Source organism: Gobius niger, assembly GCF_951799975.1.
Source record: "Gobius niger genome assembly, chromosome: 1".
NCBI classification, from domain to species: Eukaryota; Metazoa; Chordata; class Actinopteri; order Gobiiformes; family Gobiidae; genus Gobius; species Gobius niger.
The window spans coordinates 65,363,554-65,382,846 of NC_136852.1; the positions used below are offsets into that span (position 1 = coordinate 65,363,554).

The window sequence follows — 19,293 nt, forward strand, 5'->3', positions numbered from 1 at the left end:
ATGTCTGTGTCGATAAAGTAATTTTAACCATTTTGCATGTAAAATACCCTATGTTTGAGCAGCATCAGCTTCGTGGTTGTATAAGCTACGCAGCAGCGGAGCGATCTGCTAGAGAATAGTCCCTCAAAATGTGATTATTCATGTGATGCAAGGTCAGTTATATTCCAAAAATCATTCTATCGACACAAACATTTATATATATATATAGTCTTATTAGTTTATCATAGTCTGGCGTTATAAGTGATTTGCCTCAGGTGCTCTGTGGAGCGGGTCAGACTGTTTTTAATGCAGGCTCGCTGATACCATAGAAATGCGCTAGCCTTGCACTAACCAAGCGCCACTTAACTCTTCAAATATAAGAACTGCATGAATTACAAAAAAAAATATCTCCAGAAATCACCAACACTCTGGATAACTAGGAAATGAGGCCCTATGTCAAAAATCCTGAAATATCCCTTTAATCTGTTACATACAGAAGAGTTTTATATGACTTTTTTGATTGAGATATTTTGTTTTATTAGTGCCAATATTCTGTGCATTATTCATGTTGGTTATTTTGGTTTTGAAAAGGAATTCCACTGCACTCGACCTTTCTACAAAAGTTTTAGTAAATAAATTTCCATTTTGAGTATAATCTTGTATTTTCTAGTGTTTTGATTCCTTTATCCAAAAATGTGTAACTATTTAGTCAGGAACACAACGGCTCATACTTTAAACACCAAACACCACACAATCAATTAGTTGTCAGCGTTTTAGGCAGTTTATTTGAAAAACACATACAAAAAGATCATATACAAGACAATAAATAAAAAAGAGACAGAACAGTTTGGATTAAGCTATGCAACTTTTTGCATCATCATTAGTAATAAATACAGTACAAAATCCACCCAGAGTGAATCTAAAGATTTTCCACAATATTCACGGATCATGTTATTCTTCATTATGATTTAGCTATTGCTTTCATATTATTGATACATACTTCTACTTCTCTATAAAATACTCAAGATCATAAAACATTGCGCGGTTACAGCAAAACAGCAGTGTGTTGTACAAAGATGGCCACTTCCCTTTTTCACTGGCAGGTTAATAATCAACATTTTTTCAGCAGCAAAGAAACATCTGAAATATTCAAGAAGGTACAGCATCATATTAAACACATCTACAGAGCTACTCCCACATACACATAGGAAAACCTGAGAGGACATGCATTAAAAAGCTTGTGCTTTAAGTTCTACTGTTCATTCCGGTTCATCAGCTTGAGTTAATACTATGGCTACTGTCCAGGTTGCGCTGGAGCAATGGTTACACTGTGGAGGACATGGGGTAAGGCCAGTGAGAGCACGAAATGAAATATTGTAAAACCAGCCAGCGTCATTCCAATTCTATACGTTTTGCAGGATTAGTAGAGTAATAATAGGAAATGCACACCAAAACAGTAGCTTATTATACCCAAGTGTAAAACACGCTATCTATATTGTATAACCACAGTACACCAGAAATTTGCTCAATAGTCAATGGCTCAAGTTAGCAAGTTAGATACTTTCCAAAATCCCACACAAAGCATTTGCCAGCAATACATAAGAACAGATTATATAGCACATTATGTGGGACCTAAAGCAATAAGAATTCCGTAGATATTCAGATATGATTGAATATTTAAAAAAAACTAATAAACTGAAATAAAAAGTGGCAACGGTAAATAAAGTCAACGTCAGCGAGTGAGTTCTAGAGCCATATGAAGAGCTCAGCCCATAGTCTGCTTTGTTTTAAAGCAGGATGGTCATTAGAAAAGTGAATGAATGGAATGTCATCCAGAATCAACAGCACCATGCTGGCTCGATAATGAACTGAGAACAGCCCAGTCCATTCTCAACAAGTATCTTTTTTCTCCTTGGAAAACAAAACACAAACGGCATGCAGAAGCATCCCCACCGACCAATGCATAATGAGGTATAGTTTTTTTTTATATTTTGTGTTATTCTAAATAAATATATTGATTAATTGCAAAGTTATGAGATAGAGACATTAAATATTCCACCACAATAGCTAGCTAGCTACAGTTAGTAATAAATAATGATTGTTAAATACTTAAGGCATCTTTAATCACAGCATTCTATGTGAACTAGCAAACCTCCATTGTCATCCATCTGTAATTTTTTGGATGGAGGTTTCATACAAAAAGAAAAAAAGCAACACAAACAGTCAAGTCACCCTCCGATAATACACGAGAAAGCATGAAAATACTTGTAACTGAACATGAACACAAATCCTAGGACAAGAGGGACCCACGCCACCAAACCCAAATCAGGCAACTCCATATTATAGTGCATTTACAAACACAAGCTACATTAGAACAACATTAATGTCTTGCAGCATTGCAGCTTTTTCTTCACTATGGTTAAATGGACAGGGACTCAGCAGACAAGTACCGTGTCCAGATTGGCATGTGAGCAAAGAAATTGACAACACACCTAAAAAAAAGAAATCAAAATGGCAAACAAAACCAAAAAAAATAAAAAATAAATTGAAATAATGTTTTAAAATAAATGTTAAGAACGTTTGTTTGGTATTTTTCAAATGGATGGCTTTTTCTCCCTTTCACACTCCTTCAAGTGAACTACGCCAACATGGTTCATGCATGATATATCGAAAACGGCTTCTAGCACTGAACATAGTTTCACAGTTGTTCTAGCAGTACCATACACTACTACCATGGGAGGGGAGACAATCGTACACATTCTAGCACAGATCACAGGCAGACAAGTTTGTGTTTTCCCTGTTACACCAGACACAGTGGGAGCAACTCAGTTTGAAATGAAAGGAGCTGATACGTAGAGGCGATTCGCGGTTCATAGAAATTACATGTGCTTGCTTGTTCAATAGGCAATAAGGTTCTGGTAATATAGAAATGTCAGGTTTGATCTATTCTGATGGCAAGACTCAGGCACTGCATCCTCAAGCCCATGCCGGCCTCTCGCGATCATGAAGAGGCCACAGAGGAGTTGCTGTCAGCCGCACACCAGCGCTCACACTGCAGGATTTAGGAGGGGAGGCTTCTGGTCTGCGTCTCAGAGCAACTTTGGTCGACTGGAGATGAGTTCGGAGGAGGGGAAGGGGAACAGGTGCGTTCTTATCCTTCTCTATGAATGAGTGAGCTCATCAGAGTATGTGGTTCACATGCACAGACACAGTCCCTGTTTCTACTGCTCCACAACAACAACACAGCCCAAGCCTGCCGTACAGCATGCACATCTGAGGCCTCAGCTCTAGATTGTCGAGGCCCGTCTACGACACTAACACGTCACTGAAAGCCATGCCTGCAGTTAGCGGGTTTAGCATCAACTCTGATGGCTACTAACTGGAAATCCAAAAACCATGTTAGTGACGACAACAAGGGATTTTTGGCTTCTTTTTTTTTTAATACATCTAACGCTTTGCTGATCGTCTATGAAGATTTACCACACTGTATATTGTCACTGTATGTCACCCTTTAGTATTATTTTATCACAAACATATTTCGAAAAAGCAAAGGCATTTGCTTGCTACACAACACTGTTACTCAGTAAATACTTATTCAGTACTATAGTCCATAACACCACGAGCGTTCAGCTACAAGATTTCACACCAAACAACCTCATGCTAATCATTGGATAAAGTTCTGTACAGATGTGCTGAGGGCTTGGGCAGAGTGCAGCTTAAAGGATTTTTCACAGGCCTGGGAAGAGGTTTAGTGGCAGAGAAATGGCCGTCACACAGCACAGAGAGAGCGTGGGGGGAGTTTGGTAGTAAAGGTAGTGTCCTCACAGGGTAAGGAAACTCATCCTCAGCACATCTGTCCAACCTCTGACCTGCTCCTCCCACCTACATCCAGCCAAAGCAACCCCTCTGCCTGTCAGCCACCGCCCCATTCCCGTTATGTTGTAGGTTAGTGTGCTTTTGTTGATCTCCCCGTCACAGCTGTCTCACAAGCCAGGCTCAAAGAGTGGCGCAGAGGGGAAGAAGAAGAAGTAGTAGTGTTTTGGCAGAGCTTCCCCCCGGGGAGAGGCAATGGAGAATTACAAGATGCAGAGCTGAACGAGTCGACCGGGGTTTATCAACTGTCAGGCGACAGCTGGGTCTCAATGTCCACTCTGCATATAGGGCACTTCCTGCTCGTAGCCAGCCACTGGTCCACACACGCCTGGTGGAAGAGATGCATGCAGGGTAACCTCCTGGAAGAAAGAAAAATTTGGAATTTTATACAACTGTAAATCTTGAGAAACATTATCCTTTTTGTTAATGAGGGGAAAAAACAGAGGTGGGTAGTATTCGGTTACATTGTTCCCCATTTTGTTTCTCATCTTTTATGTCAAACTGAAACATGAATCAAACTTACTCTTACTTAAGTGAATATTTGGGCTACTACTGACACAAGGGTAAGGGCATTGTAGCCGATTCCTTCGTAACTAATGATTGAACATTCCCATCAAATGAACCAAAACCAATATGAAAAGCAACCTCCCCTATTTGTCAATGCGATCTAATGCAAAAGTTATGAGTCATCTGAAACATATTAAGCTTTCTTCTCATATAAATGTGAGAATGTTTGTTGACAGGAGGACTTGTACCCAGTGGGCATGCAGTGGACAGGCGGGAGTGAAGACAACAGGTGCCATGACCATTATGCAGATTGTGTCTGAGATCTTTCCACACCAGCCTCTCTGTGTTTTACATCGGAATCGGTCTCAAAGGACCGTGTGATTCCATTTCTCCAGACAACTGAAATACAACACCCTGTGGCAGTGAGCTACACAAGCATCCTACCTGCCATGTGAAAGGAAAGCACACTTATTTGCATTGATTTAATTTATTGGCCTTATGAACAGGGTAAAAATGAAACTTACTGTCTGCTTATTCTTTAAGCAGAGTTAAAGAATCCACAGTTTACACCCACTTTAGATATAATTTAGTCCAATTCAGGTCAGGTTTAGTCTGGATTTGAACTTGAGGCAGACTTTGTGGTGATGCTTCAAAGTTAAAGGGGCTAGATGCAAGTTGGTCATTTTATACTCACTACTGCCACCTCTGGTCTTGCACGTAACTGCAGCTTCTGTATTAAGCTCGTGCATGACGGCACTTCGGACCCGAATTAACACCTTTTTGAGTGACAGTGCAGGATTTTAGAGGCAGTTGTGGTGAACAGGTCTGAGCTCATTCTACACATTAGGACATTGCTGGAATATGTAGGGGGAGGAAAATACTTCATTTTAACATTTTTAAACTCCGTATATTCCCTTTAAAATACTTTATGAAAAAGTAAGCCAAGAAGCAAAAAATGTCCGAGGCACTCGAGTCTAGGCACTCACGGGTCTTCGTCAGGGCATTGTGAAATTGAGCACAGGTGTGGGATTTTTATTAAGGAGATCATGTGACCAAAAATGTCACGTGATCACAGACGAATATTTAATGAAATGGAGCGAAATTTTGTTTGAAAAGTTTCTATAACCTTTCCAAAACATAAGTAACAAAGGATAAGGGGCAAGTCCATTTCCCCAAAACTAAACTGGGACTCGTTTGTGCTCTTGGTTTCACAGTTACATTTTCTTATGTCACATCCTGTGCCCCTTTCCAACAAGAAAATGATATCAACAAAATGTAAATATAGAGAAAGATGGGCAAATGTTTAAGCTGAAAAGTCATTGTGTTTGTGTGAAATTGGTAATCCAACCTGTGACATGACCTTTAATTGATATTTAAAACATAATGAAAGTGACAGAATCAAAGAGGTAAATACAATTAATTCTAATGAATAACTAACAAAGCTTATTTGGGCTATTATAAAAATCTACTGTCAAACTACTGCTAATTGTAATCACATCAGCTCCGTCAGTTGAGTTGGCTAAATGCTAATGTTGCCTCGAAGCTACATAAACAAAGAAACAGAGACTGAATTCTGATTTTTTTTTTTCCTTTTTGAGAGGATGCAGTTATTCTGCTTTTTTTTCCAACTGCCTCCGGTCCTGGCAACAGAGCGGTGTCAAAGAAGCGCTGCGTTGTAGAAGCTGGTTGACAAAACAAACAGTGTGGGCAAATGAGACATTCTTTGGACTACGTGCCAAAGCCGTTTGAGCCCCACCAAAACACTGACTGAGGACAAATAAGGCCGCTGCCACAATCCCCTGCGATATGAAATTGAGCAAAGTGCCTCAAAGTAAGTCAATGGATGATTCATTGTTTTTGAGAAAAGAACAGAAAATACCCACATGTTGAACCCCAAAACCAGCCATACTGATATCTTTTCTGTCTCAAAGTCCCATCAACACACAACATGCTTAAAGCCACACTGCTTAGAATTTTGCCCAAAAAATAAAATTGAAATAGAAGCTTTTATTTTATGACAGATATTTTCAGCATTGAAAAATATCTAAAAAAAAAAACATGTCATTTTGCTGTGAGCGGCCTCAGCTCTCCTAAGAAATGACTGTAACTTTACCGGGAGTGGGTACGTCTCCAGCTCGTTTCCATGGAGATGTGACTAAAGTCAGCAGAAATAGTATTTTCTGTGTCGAGCTGGTCATTAGAAAAATGTTTTGTACTGATTGGAAACAGTATAGTCCAAAATGTTACGCAGTGTGCCTTTAAATGAATACAGGCTCTTTCGAATGCTTTGTCATGTGAAAGCAACCTTTTCAGCGGCACGGTGGCTGAAAACTCGATTTTCTTGAGTAATTGCGCATACCTCACATCCTCTCCATCCTCCAGCATTGACAAACAGATGGTGCACTTCTCGTCAGTGTCCAATTCCTCGTCCTCCAAACACATTTTCAGGTCTTGGGGTATTCTCTGTGAAAGAATGAAAATTGAAGGACGTCAAACATGAGATTATTATGCAGGGCTGGGTATAAAAGTTTGCTTATGCCACGAGTGTTTGAGGAAGGGAGTGAGATTGGAATGAGAACCACGTAATCACCGTGCCCTCGGAAAAAAGGGAGAATTTGTCTTAGCTTCGAATGCAGACTCAATTATTTCTTTTCGCTGGCGCAGTGCCAAACGATCTGACGCCCTTTCAGGAGTATCTGGGTCATAGTCAGTGTTGTGGCTGTTTTAAATTCAAACGAAAGCGGCACACACGAATCAGCAGACAGCCGCGTGAGTCATCTCCAGCCGTCAATTGGGCTCACTGCAGACCCGTCTCGTTAATCTGGCAAGAATGAGTTTGACCTTTGAACTCATGGGTGGATAGAACTCTTCTGTCTCTCTCTCATCTGGTAGAGCAGCACCACAGTATTTTGTATGTAATTGTGGCCTTATCTTACGCAAAACATTTCTAATGATACGTTAGCTACTCACTAAAAACATAGCTCTCCTCATCGGTGACGCCTGACTGCACTCCAGTAAACGTCACACAGGGTAAGCCATAAACTTCAAGTTTTAGAGTCTGGACATCTTTACTAAACTTGTTCTAATCCTTTCCCTAGTCAAACTTCCCTCTCTGCACAGATTAGCATGTTTGGTGGTAGCTATCATTATTCAAACAATGTTACTCTTTACAATTTGCACCCTCTGCTGGCATTTTGTATAACTACATTTCATAATATTTACAAGTTCTAGAGGCATTTGTCCATTTGTTTATGTTGTATTTTTCCTAAGGTAAGTAGTACAGTATAACTGGTTGTACATGGCTGTGTATTGCATCGTATGGGCCCAGTAAAAAGGTTTAATATGAAAAGGTACCTTCTTGTACTTGTGGGGGAAAGTGAATCTCTCGATGGTGGTCTGCACTGCACCGCGGTTGACGCTGCCGAGCCGGTCCTCTAGCTGCAGAAGCTCCTTGGAAGAAGAGATAGGGTCAATTTGTAATTTGGCAAGGGCTTTGGGAGACTGTATCAGATTTGTATCCGACTGTATCAGATTTGTATCCGACTGCATCAGATTTGTATCAGGCTGTATCAGATTTGTATCAGGCTGTATCAGATTTGTATCAGGCTGTATCAGATTTTTATCAGACTGTACCAAGTTTGTATCAGATTTGTATCAGATTTGTATCAGATTTGTATCAGATTTGTATCAGATTAACTATAATCTAGCTATAATTGTTTTAGGTACCATCACGGTATACAAATGTTATGATAATAAGCTAATTTAAAAAAAGAAACATTTCACACTGGATGATGAGCTCATTTTAACAAACGTTCTTTTTGGGTTATTGTCTAAGCATTGCTTGACTGTGGCACATTGTTTGGTAACATTAGCGGTACACTGCCAGGTTTTATACATAATGGTTGAATTAATCTTTAAAACATTTTTTAAACATTGGTTTTTGAAGAAGACTCTCATATTATATTCAGCTTTTGCTGATGCAAAAGCTGAATATAATATGCACTTCATACAGAAAATATCATAAATGTTTAATGGTAAAGGCCCTGATACACAAGCACAGAAATGGAAAACTCCAGGCCACATTAACTGTGACAGCAGCGGTAAACAAAAACAAGCTCTGATACAATAAATCGCAATACTTATAGATATTGAGAACTAAGATTCAGATAACTTGTTTGCTTATGGCCATATTCTGTTCATTATTAATTGAGCCATGGTATATTATTCAGTTTAATTAAGTAATACATTGCAAATGAGTTATAGTGGGAATTCAGCTCACTCTGAAGAGAGAGGGAAAGAGTGGGAGATTTTCCGCATGTCACGCTTCTCAGAAGAGTGAATTTTAAACAGCTGTGACGAGATGCCTCTTCTCAACTTGGAAATGATACCTTCGATGGATGACTTCGGCATATGCTCATAATAAACAAAGCACTCCAATGAACAGGAAGAAACAATTAGACCTTCCCCAAATGGAAACCAATGTTATGTGATTAAAGACAGCTGGATGATCCGAGGCATCTAGTCAGCAGAAATTGCAAATAAGACAATCTTTTAGTCCGTCCTGAGCATTGGTCACAGCGAAACAGTGATGAATACATGGCCCGACGTGCGTGTCTGCTGAGGGGAGAGAGAGACACGGAGAGCAGCACTAACCTCGTAGCTCTCCCTAACAGCGGACGCGTGACGGGAGGGGTTGAGACTCTGCAGAGCCAGCAAGTGCAGCTGGGGATATGGGTAGTTTCTGATCTCATGAACAACCTGCAAGATGACAGATAAAAGAGGCACTGTCAGCTCTGAGGCGGCAATCGCACAGACAGGAGGCCGGGTCACCCCCCGCTGTTGGGCATTGAGTTTAATGTAAGAAAGTCAATGAGGAATAGCAAAAAGTTTATCTATACCACTGTGATCGATTGCTCTGAAGTCATGGGGCTCACCACTTGAGTCGAGGCGTTGTTTCTGGGGAAGTGGTGCATCCTGGGAGAGGTCAGGTAGTGCTGATAGTGCTGCGGCAGCGGGTGGATGTGGTACTGAGGAGGCAGAGCGGCATCTACACTCAGGTCCCTAAACACCAGAGGGAACAGGTTCACCCAGTGCACCAGGCAGCACTCCACTGCGCTCTGACAGGGAGATCTTCACAAGCTGCTCTGTGCCTCACAATTATTTAGGCTGTGTGAGTTCAGCCACAACTGCAGAGCCCTTAAATAATGTAGCATCCCTCTCCAGTTGCTCTTTGCTTCAACTTTCCATTATGTTATAGATCAGCACTAAATTTCACAGTAAATGTAGTCTTTCTGAAATACCGCCCTCTACATTAATATAGGGTATGCAGTTGCACATTCTTATTCTAAGCATAAATATACTGACCAGGCTATCTCTATTAGTATCTAACCAAATCTTATTGACAAAAGCTGACATGTTATTATTCAGCTACAATAAACAGTTGCATAATACCCCATACAGCAACTTGCCATGCAGAAACAGATGATAAACATAGCGTTGTGATGAATAGAACAAGTCTTTACCAGTCAGTTCCCTCAGCTAGATAGCGAGGCTGCTGCACCACAGGCTGAGGAGGAACATGAATAGGGGGAGTAAACTCGTAGCCTGGTCGCAGTCTGTGGGGCTGGTGTGGAACTCTCTCTGGGGTACGTCTATCAACACATACAGATGGACAAGTACTGAAAACATATTCTGCCATATGGACTTTTCAGCTAAACCAGATTCATTAAGCGCATAATTTGAGACTGAGGTCTTACTTTGCTTCGTGTTGTTCTGTGTGTGCTGTTGAGTGAGAGTACTAAGCTACTTCTGCCCTTTTAAATTGCCCCCTGGGATAATTAAAGTTAGAATTGAATCTATTGTTTGTTTTTATTTTCTAGCCCCTACTTAAATAAAACAGGGTCAGTCCATAATATTGATACAGCCCCATAAAACTCCCTGAAAGACACAAAAGAGCAAGACTCGCTCCTGAGTGAACCAGAGTGGATACCTGGAGGGTGGCAGGATGTGTCTATGCTGGGCCTCAAGGAGCTGCTGCTGCAGGAGGTATTGCTGGTGTAATGCCTGAGGTAGGAAAGGGGGGGCAGGGATGTCCTGGAATTGGGGAGCAGTCATGGGGTTGAGGGGTGGGTGCAGTGGAGGGCCATGTTGGTGACCCGGGGGAGCCAGGTGGGGGTTAATGCCCGACTGGGGCTGCCCTGGGTGGGGCATGGGGAAGTCCATAGGCAGCGGGGCCTGAGGGCCTAACTGGAAGTGCCGGCAAGAGGTAGCATGGCTGTGCTGCTGCTGCTGCTGTTGCCGGTTGAAATGGGATCCTGCAGGAGATAAGAGAAGTTGTCAGCACAGAGCAGAAGAGATTAGCTGGAATTAATAGTGGGTGAATTGTGGAGTCACTGTGTGTGTGTTATAGCATGTTAATGAAGCCCTAGCTCTTACCTAGGGTGAACATACTTCTGTTGGATGGAAAATGGTTACCAAAAGAGGCATGAGCAAGAGTACCATTATTTGGTCCTGAGCTTACTTTATCGGAATTCCGACCTCTGGTTCGACTGCCGGTCTTCAGATTCACAGAAGGGAACCCGATCACCAAGGTGAACTCGGCATTTACTACCTCTTCAGCGCAGCTTGGCTTTAAATTTACAGCTGTCAGTCCTTGTAGAAATGTTATTAAAAATAATTCTACGTTATTTATTATGCAGTTGCCAGAATAACCCCATTTGACACTAACATGTTGAAGACAGCAAAAGGACTCCAGTGTTTGTATTATAAGTGCTTCATAATGTCTCTATTCAAACCATATGACTTTAGAGGAAATAACATGAATGCCTTTTCTCTCTTTCCAACCACAGCTATTTGGCAACTACAGTGAAGAGACTGCTGTCAAGACTCAAAGGAGTAGAGAAGCTTGCTTAGGCTTTCTTTGAATGCAGTCACTGTTATAAATGATAAGAAAGGTCCCTGTCATTAAGGAAAAGATGAAGTGGTTGAACAGATATTACGTCAATAAAAACATGTCTTTATGGCAGATTGAGTATTGAATGTTAGCAGAGTATATATTTAAATGGAAAGTTCTACATAATGCTATGATGGACTTAAGAAGTCATGGCATGGAAATATATCTAATCACAATTATTTAGGCAAAGTCTACATTGCATTTACAAATAGGATGTTTGAGAAATGCAGTGTTTGTTTTAAATCCCTCCAATGTGAGCAATAATAATAGTAATACGTGTAGCTTGACATGTAGTCAATACAGCTGAGCAGACAAGCAGTGACCTTGAGCTGGGGTCATGGACTCACTTCCAGACGGCTACAGTTGCTGTTGTATGAAGCATTAACACACTGCATTTCAAAAGCATCTCTGTCAAAACGATCACCATGAATGACAGCAGATAGACTTAAGGCCCTGTGATGGAGGAAGCGTGGAAATTGTCTATCTTTGACAGAGCAAGGGGAGGAAGAGGAGGTGGGTGTTTGGTTGAGGGGGTGGAGTTTTGTTCAGGGAGGGGGCAGGTAGGGACAAGGGAAGGAGGGGAGGGGGAGGACAATATATGGAAATCAGCAAGAAGCACACTGAAGGTTAGGAAAAACACTATTTTCTTTATTGAAATATTAGTATTTCTTAAATTTGTGTTTAATTTCTTTCCTCTTTAGCTTTTTTAATAAATAGTAATAAATCCATGCAACAAAAAATAAACAACATAGACTAAAAGGCAAGGCCCACCATGCTCCATATAGGGTTAAAAAAGAACAAAAGCAGCATCCAATGAGCAGACGTGTTCGCTATAGCACATGATTCAAGTACAGCAGGATACATCTTTACTACAGAAAGATAACATTGGATTTGAACTAGTCAATGTAGAAAAAAAACATAAACAAATAAATTATGAATCATAAAAATGTGAACCATGCATTGAAAGTACTATTACCAGAACAAAAGGTAAAGATAGACCACAACCAAACAATAAAAGACGTTGTTACTAATAGAGGATCTCTTTAGCAGTGCAGGAAAAATAGGCATCCCTGTGAAATGGATAGCATTTTGGCCTGAGGTTAGTGGGGAAAAAATCAGGGAAGTGATGAACCACCAGTGAGCACATTTTGTAGACTTTTAAAATTTGCAGTTTTGATGTAAAATGTCCTGACGATTCAGTGTGATTCAAAGCTTGTTTATTTTTATTTTTTTTGGCGCAGGGAACAGAAACAATTACACAAGAAATGGAAACACTCATGACAGGTGTTCAGGTGCAGTGTACTTTAAGTGAAATTGTTATTAACTGCGACATGCAATTGTTTCCAAATTGGATTTTTTTTTTTAAACTCATGTACATTGCACCTTGTGAGAAGAGAAAAAGGGGGAGGATGAGCCAAATTCTGGTGTTCAACGATGCAAGAGTGCACTATAGGAGGTCATGCAAAATGTATCCACTTGACAGGAATTTACAGCATGTTGTCTATCAAGACTGGATGGGAGGTACACAATGACATTCAACTGATATCTAAAAAAGGAGCTAAATGCTTACTCAGTGCTACAGCAATTGACAGAAAAAAAGACAAAAGGTGCTCGGTACTATAGGTGTTAGCTAGGTTTTTTTTTTAGTTGGTTTAACATGAAAGTCTATGGCTGAACACATCTGGAGAGAGGGGGGTGCTTTTAATACCAATGCCGTCTTCTGATGGAAAGAGGAAATGAAGAAGGGGTTCACAATACAGCTAAATGCAGAGAACAGGCAGAGGCCACGCCACACCACACAGCAGCAGATGATCATTAGCTACACAATGGGGGGGACGACAAAGATCTGATAAATGCAGAATGTAGAGCCAGCCTCCATACTATGAAACAGGGAAATAAGAACAGAAATAAAAGCACAATGAAATCACTGTGATGCCACTGTTGTGAAATTAATGCTACACTGGAGCTTGTAATGCATTGTTTGAGCGAGGGGACCGCAGACACGGATCTAGCCATTGGGCAGCCTCAACAGCTACTGAATGGCAAATTAGCGTTAAAATAGCACCGCCGACTAACGACGCATAATTGGCGACGGGTCGATTAGTTGGTCCGGCAATTGACGCGCATAATTGGCAAAACATTGCAGCTGAAAAGAAAACGAGGCTTATAGGGGCAGATGATCTTCAAATGACATCATCCAGGCACAGATAAGCTGAGTGGCTGGAGAGGCTACGTCTATTTTGCGGTATTTTTACAGTGCACAATCACACGGCCACGGAAAAAAAAACACATTTCATCGCAATGTTATCAGCCGGATCAGAGCGCAAATATAGCGATTATGTGGCTCTGGTTGGCCCGGTAAATTGACAGTGTGGGAATGTACACCGAGCTTTAGGAAGATTGCTACAGACGTGCCATACGTGAGGGGTCCTTTGTGACAAATGTTTTCCGTTCCACCGTACAGGCGAGCTAGCGTAGCATACCGTAAACGACGCCTTTTAGCTTTTATTAGGAGTAAAACAGGGCCGCAGAATTTAAACATGCATTCGTCCAAAAACGGGCAGAAAATAAATTGTAAGTTCGAGTTGTAGGACATTAAGCGCGCGGATTTGTTATTAGTTTGCGCAGCCAGTCAATCGAGCTAACGCCAGGGCTAAGCTCAAGCTAGTAAAGCTAGCCAACAGCTGCAGTGCATATTAAGATAAACAGGGCACATGTTTTGGGTCGATGAGAATACTAATACCGTACCTCTATTTCTTACGGAGCCGAATACGGGAAGAACCAGATATCCGACATGCACTAACACCATCCTGGGATCCGTGTCTCACAGTTCCGCTTGTTTATTCGGAGTTAAAGTTGGAATAGCCCATGCGGATTTACATTCAGGCGGCTGCTTGTTGGAGCTGGCTGGCTAGAAATGCTAGCACCACAGGCAGCCCTAGCGTACGACTGTCTCATCCGCCTGGCTGTCGTTCACAAAAGCAGACATGCCATGGGATATCCCGGTCACAAGAGGGCGCTTCAGAGAACAAAAATGTGTCTGTTGTTTTGAGTAGCACGTCCATGCTACATACATGTTTGTTGCTCCTCATAATTTGACTACAGTGTAGTACTTTATTTAGACGCCCAAACAACATACAATACATAAAAATACTGTACAAAATGTATATGTTCACTTTCACCTCCACGACAGAAGGGGGCAGTACCCAGCGCTACACGGGATGCGCAGCAGCTGCACCTTCACATAAATAGAAGAAGAGTTCATTCAGCCATTACACTCTTCTCTCGGCAGGACGAGCCGCAAGTGGAGGACAGGTCACATTAGCTCCCGACAAAATGCTTTCCGTAAGAGTTGCTTCAGCGTTGGTGAGGGCCCTGCCCCGGCGAGCTGGATTTGTAAGTGCATTCATCAACTATTTTCATATTTCATATATTGTGTATTGCGGGAAGCATTATATTTTTTGACGCAGGAAAGGGCAAAGTCGCAGGCCTCTAGCTAAAGCTAGCTTGTCATTTGGAACACTGCGTACCGTGGCACCTTAAAGCTTTCCATGGAGGCAAACGTTTGGGCTGTGCAAAATTTCTTACACTATTTTAGTATTGACCATTTGCCCTTGACCAACACTGTATGACTGCAGTCTGGCTAGTACAACGAGCCATCGGTATTTACGGCAAAGCTCGCTAGGCTAACGGCCCATTCAGCCACGATGTGAAGGTCAGAAAGTATGACAGCGCATGTTCTCTGCGCTGCACGGAAGTTTATATGATGATGATGAATACGCATTTCTAAAGCTCTTTGCCTTGATTTTTCGTATTATTGTACATGCATTTAATCTGAATATTTCTTGTGTCATTGAACGTAGGTCTCTAAGGCTGTCCCCGCTGCCTGCGTAGGGGTCAATCACATCCATACACACAGACCATGGCTGCAGAAAACCGGTGAGGAAAAAGACATTAATTTACGCTTGCCCATTTTTAACTTGTTTTGTGGACCCATCAGCTTTGACATTTAAAGAACAGATCTTGACTTGACAGATGCTTCAATTTAATAAAAGGCTTCATAATGTTTTTTTTGCAGATGTAAACAAGAATTGTAGTTTGGTAGTACTACATTTTAATCAACTTTTTGCAAATGTGTTATTAAAACCCGTTTAACATTATAAAATGTTGCATCGACACAACCTCTTATTTAAACTTCTAAATGTATTATAACCTGACTTGGCTATGTTTCATTCATGTGTGCATTCAAAAATATTTTCACAGGCACAGCTGAGGTGTCTTCCATCTTGGAAGAGAAGATCCTGGGAGCAGACACTGCTGCAGATCTGGAGGAGACCGGACGGGTGCTGTCCATTGGTGATGGTATCGCCAGAGTGTACGGCTTGAGGAATGTCCAAGCTGAGGAGATGGTGGAATTCTCTTCTGGTCTCAAGGTACAAGAAATCTCACATCAAATGTAACTGGATGTTGATGATTAATGTTTTGTATTTTATATTAGGGCATGTCTCTGAATTTGGAGCCTGACAATGTTGGTGTTGTGGTCTTCGGTAATGATAAACTGATCAAAGAAGGTGACATTGTCAAGAGAACTGGTGCTATTGTGGATGTCCCTGTTGGAGAGGAGCTGCTGGGACGTGTTGTCGATGCTCTGGGAAATGCCATTGATGGAAAGGTTTGTGTCTGAACTAAAGATACTCAGGTTAATGATATTACTTCTTAATGACTGGCTTTTGTCCTACATCAGGGTCCCCTGGGCTCCTCCATCCGCAGACGTGTGGGTCTGAAGGCCCCTGGTATCATCCCCCGTATCTCTGTGAGGGAGCCCATGCAGACTGGTATCAAGGCTGTGGACAGTCTGGTGCCCATCGGTAGAGGCCAGCGAGAGCTGATCATTGGCGACAGGCAGACTGGGTGAGAAATTCAAGATCCAAATACTTGGGTGTTGGGGGCCTCTGTCTGAAACCAATGACTTGTTTCTGTTTTCAGAAAAACTGCCATTGCAATTGACACCATTATCAACCAGAAGCGTTTCAATGAGGGCACTGATGAGAAGAAGAAGCTGTACTGTATTTATGTGGCCATTGGCCAAAAGAGATCCACCGTGGCTCAGCTGGTGAAAAGGCTGACTGATGCTGATGCCATGAAGTACACCATTGTGGTGTCCGCCACCGCCTCTGATGCTGCCCCTCTGCAGTACCTGGCCCCATACTCTGGCTGCTCCATGGGAGAGTATTTCAGGGACAATGGCAAGCATGCCCTCATCATTTATGATGATTTGTCAAAGCAGGTGAGTATTTATTTATTTTGTGTTTCTAAAAACTGGACAGTGAGGTGCAACTCTGACCCCTATGTGTTCTCAGGCTGTTGCCTACCGTCAGATGTCCCTGCTGCTGCGTCGTCCCCCTGGTCGTGAGGCTTACCCTGGCGATGTGTTTTACCTGCATTCCCGTCTGCTGGAGAGAGCTGCTAAGATGAACGACAACTTTGGAGGCGGCTCCCTCACTGCTCTTCCTGTAATTGAGACCCAGGCTGGTGATGTGTCTGCCTACATCCCAACTAATGTCATCTCCATCACCGATGGACAGGTTTGTTTGGTACTTGTGATTCGTAGTTTGTCTCAACCCGACTGCTGAATTAACACCATTGTGATTCTTCTAGATCTTCTTGGAGACTGAGTTGTTCTACAAGGGTATTCGCCCTGCTATTAATGTCGGTTTGTCTGTGTCCAGAGTAGGCTCCGCTGCCCAGACCAAAGCTATGAAACAGGTGTGATTTACTGTTGAAATATATTCTGTTGCAATAAGATGTGACTAACTCATCAAAATGATAATAGGTGGCTGGTACCATGAAGCTGGAGCTGGCTCAGTATCGTGAGGTCGCTGCTTTCGCTCAGTTCGGTTCTGACTTGGACGCTGCTACTCAGCAACTACTCAACAGGGGGGTTAGGCTGACTGAACTGCTCAAACAGGGACAGTACTGTAAGTTCATTTCTTTCAAGCTTAAAATCTTGAAATACAGTGCGCTCAATTTATTAATGTTGCTATTTGTACTGTTTAGGTCCTATGGCCATTGAAGAGCAGGTAACAGTCATCTATGCTGGTGTCAGAGGTCACCTGGACAAAATGGAGCCCAGTAAGATTACAAGGTTCGAGAAGGCATTTTTGCAGCATATTCTCAGTCAGCACCAAGACCTGCTCAGTGCAATCAAGTAAGGGATTTTCCTTTTATTTAAAAGTTGGATTTCAACGCAAGGTATATTTCAACATGTGTTGTCTTTCAGGACTGATGGCCATATCACCGAGGCGTCAGATGCTAAACTGAAGCAGATTGTTCTCACCTTCTTGTCCAGTTTTGAGTAAAAAAAAAAAAGCACTTGTAACGAGCTTCAGTGCGCTTACCTGTCCTGTTCCTGTTATTGTTTGTAACACACTGAAGGCCACAACCTCCATGTACAGAATCCCTAAAATAAAGTTTTCCAACCTTAAACAACTAAATTCTGTTCATTGTTGAGGGTTGTGACCTTAAGCGTATTTCTGAAAGGTAGAATGATCCTGTGCATACGTGCTGATTAAGCACAGAATGCATTCACTGCATAAATGCAAGTCTGTTCTTGTTCATAAAATTTTAAGGGTAACTAGCTTGGAAAGTTCCTGTGTAAGAGTGACATTTGGGTCCTGTTTCACAGCTGTGGCCTGAATGAAGGAATGTTTGATACAATGGTAATAAATTTAATTATACATAAATCCAAATGGCTTTGTACAGTTTGTCTCAGCACTTAATAGGTATTGAATGCCTCAATGCTCCTGGAGAGGCTGCACCAGCAGAGGTCACTGGTAGACCACAGTATTGTAATGCCGGTTTTAAGTAAAGTGATGTCAAAGCTACAGTTTCAATAATATTTGATCAGTTGAAAGGTAATTCTTCCTTAAATCAGTCCTGTGAAACTACAGTAGTTGTGCACAAATTAGGATCGTTTGCTGTGCAATCTGTCACCTGATATACTTTTAGAGGTCACTATTGGTCAATGCCAGGCCCCTACAATGTCACATTCAACTCCCTTATGTAGTTCTATGAGTTATAATTTACTGTAAAATATGTCAGTACTAGTGGTCCTTAAATCTTGTTTCTTGGGCTTCTCTAGAGGCATCTGCAATTTAAAACTTCATTTTAATTTGTGAAACAAGAACACCTAACTTGTATATATCATGTTTAGACATTGTTTCTATCGGTTTAGCCATAATTTAGTAAAATTTTGGTCTATTTTAGATCAAAGTATGTCATGATTTGATCTAAGCCTGGTGGTGGAAGGTCAAATATTTTATGAGACGGTCTGGTGTGAAACTTAACTACAGCCAAATCAAGTAGTTCAAACTTACAATTTCATTAAAAAAAAATATTTGTGGCCTAAAATAAGTCCAGTTGTTATTTTCCTCCTTGGTTAACTGGAGATACAAATAGACTTGGCCAGGGTAAAGTGAGCCATGTGACTGAAAGGAGCAGCTGTGAATAAGGACTATTGTGGAGGTCAGCGTGACAATGGGAACACTCTCAGGAGAAACAGAAATGGTGCACAATGGACATACAATATCTATCTATAGCTGGATGTGTCATATGCAACAGAGCCAGGCATGAAAAATAATGCGTTCTGCAGATGTAAATAAGAAAAAAAATCTACCCTAGATTTCTGCCAAGAAATGACGTTTGGATACATTTAAAGCCACACTGTGGACCATTAAAGGTCACTACAGAAGGGGACCTAGTGCATACCTAGCAACATCTCCTCGGAGACGTGCACTCAGCAAAGTTACTGGCTATTTCTGTAAAAAAGGAAATGAAACTTTAATTCCTTTATTTTATTGCTGTTCCCTCTGACAATGTGGATAGATTTAGAACTTTTTGTTTAAAGAAGTAAAAAAAAAGTTAAGATGGAAAACTGTGGTAACTGTTTCAGATTTTAAAGATGACTTCATTAACAGATTCAG

The 19,293-nt window shown here is 41.5% G+C and overlaps 2 protein-coding genes across 6 annotated transcripts; one reads left to right on the plus strand and one right to left on the minus strand.

Annotated features, from left to right (window-relative positions):
- Window positions 1-785: 785 nt before the first annotated feature.
- Window positions 786-14,340, minus strand: ark2cb (arkadia (RNF111) C-terminal like ring finger ubiquitin ligase 2Cb). 5 transcript variants are annotated; one of them, XM_079554025.1, is made up of 8 exons: window positions 14,060-14,340; window positions 10,349-10,673; window positions 9,882-10,010; window positions 9,258-9,420; window positions 9,013-9,117; window positions 7,714-7,806; window positions 6,719-6,822; window positions 786-4,211 (listed from the first exon to the last, which is right to left on the minus strand). In XM_079554025.1, exons 1-8 carry the CDS (start codon window positions 14,118-14,120, stop codon window positions 4,094-4,096), a joined length of 1,098 nt encoding a protein of 365 aa, XP_079410151.1. In that variant the 5' UTR covers window positions 14,121-14,340; the 3' UTR covers window positions 786-4,093. The 5 variants fall into 5 exon arrangements, with proteins under 5 accessions (XP_079410151.1, XP_079410153.1, XP_079410154.1 ...); XM_079554027.1 differs by having other exon boundaries at window positions 788-4,211; window positions 9,294-9,420; window positions 14,060-14,335; XM_079554028.1 differs by lacking the exon at window positions 14,060-14,340 and adding an exon at window positions 10,880-11,439 and having other exon boundaries at window positions 788-4,211; window positions 7,714-7,809.
- Window positions 14,341-14,556: 216 nt separating this feature from the next.
- Window positions 14,557-17,805, plus strand: atp5fa1 (ATP synthase F1 subunit alpha). The gene is made up of 11 exons (XM_079554013.1): window positions 14,557-14,707; window positions 15,175-15,250; window positions 15,575-15,744; window positions 15,810-15,983; window positions 16,056-16,222; window positions 16,298-16,598; window positions 16,672-16,896; window positions 16,970-17,077; window positions 17,145-17,289; window positions 17,369-17,519; window positions 17,592-17,805. The coding sequence occupies exons 1-11, from the start codon at window positions 14,648-14,650 to the stop codon at window positions 17,668-17,670; spliced, it is 1,656 nt and encodes a 551-aa protein (XP_079410139.1). The 5' UTR covers window positions 14,557-14,647; the 3' UTR covers window positions 17,671-17,805.
- The last annotated feature ends 1,488 nt before the right edge of the window (window positions 17,806-19,293 follow it).

Coding starts and splice junctions, on each gene's coding strand:
- ark2cb (XM_079554024.1), bottom strand. CDS start 14,120: ATGGTGTTAGTGCATGTCGGATATCTGGTTCTTCCCGTATTCGGCTCC. Junction 6,823..7,713: donor TCCCCCACAAGTACAAGAAG/GTACCTTTTCAT, acceptor ATTCTTTCACAG/AGAATACCCCAAGACCTGAA. Junction 4,212..6,718: donor GAGGATGGAGAGGATGTGAG/GTATGCGCAATT, acceptor TCTTTCTTCCAG/GAGGTTACCCTGCATGCATC.
- atp5fa1 (XM_079554013.1), top strand. CDS start 14,648: ATGCTTTCCGTAAGAGTTGCTTCAGCGTTGGTGAGGGCCCTGCCCCGG. Junction 14,708..15,174: donor TGCCCCGGCGAGCTGGATTT/GTAAGTGCATTC, acceptor CATTGAACGTAG/GTCTCTAAGGCTGTCCCCGC. Junction 17,290..17,368: donor GCTCAAACAGGGACAGTACT/GTAAGTTCATTT, acceptor TGTACTGTTTAG/GTCCTATGGCCATTGAAGAG.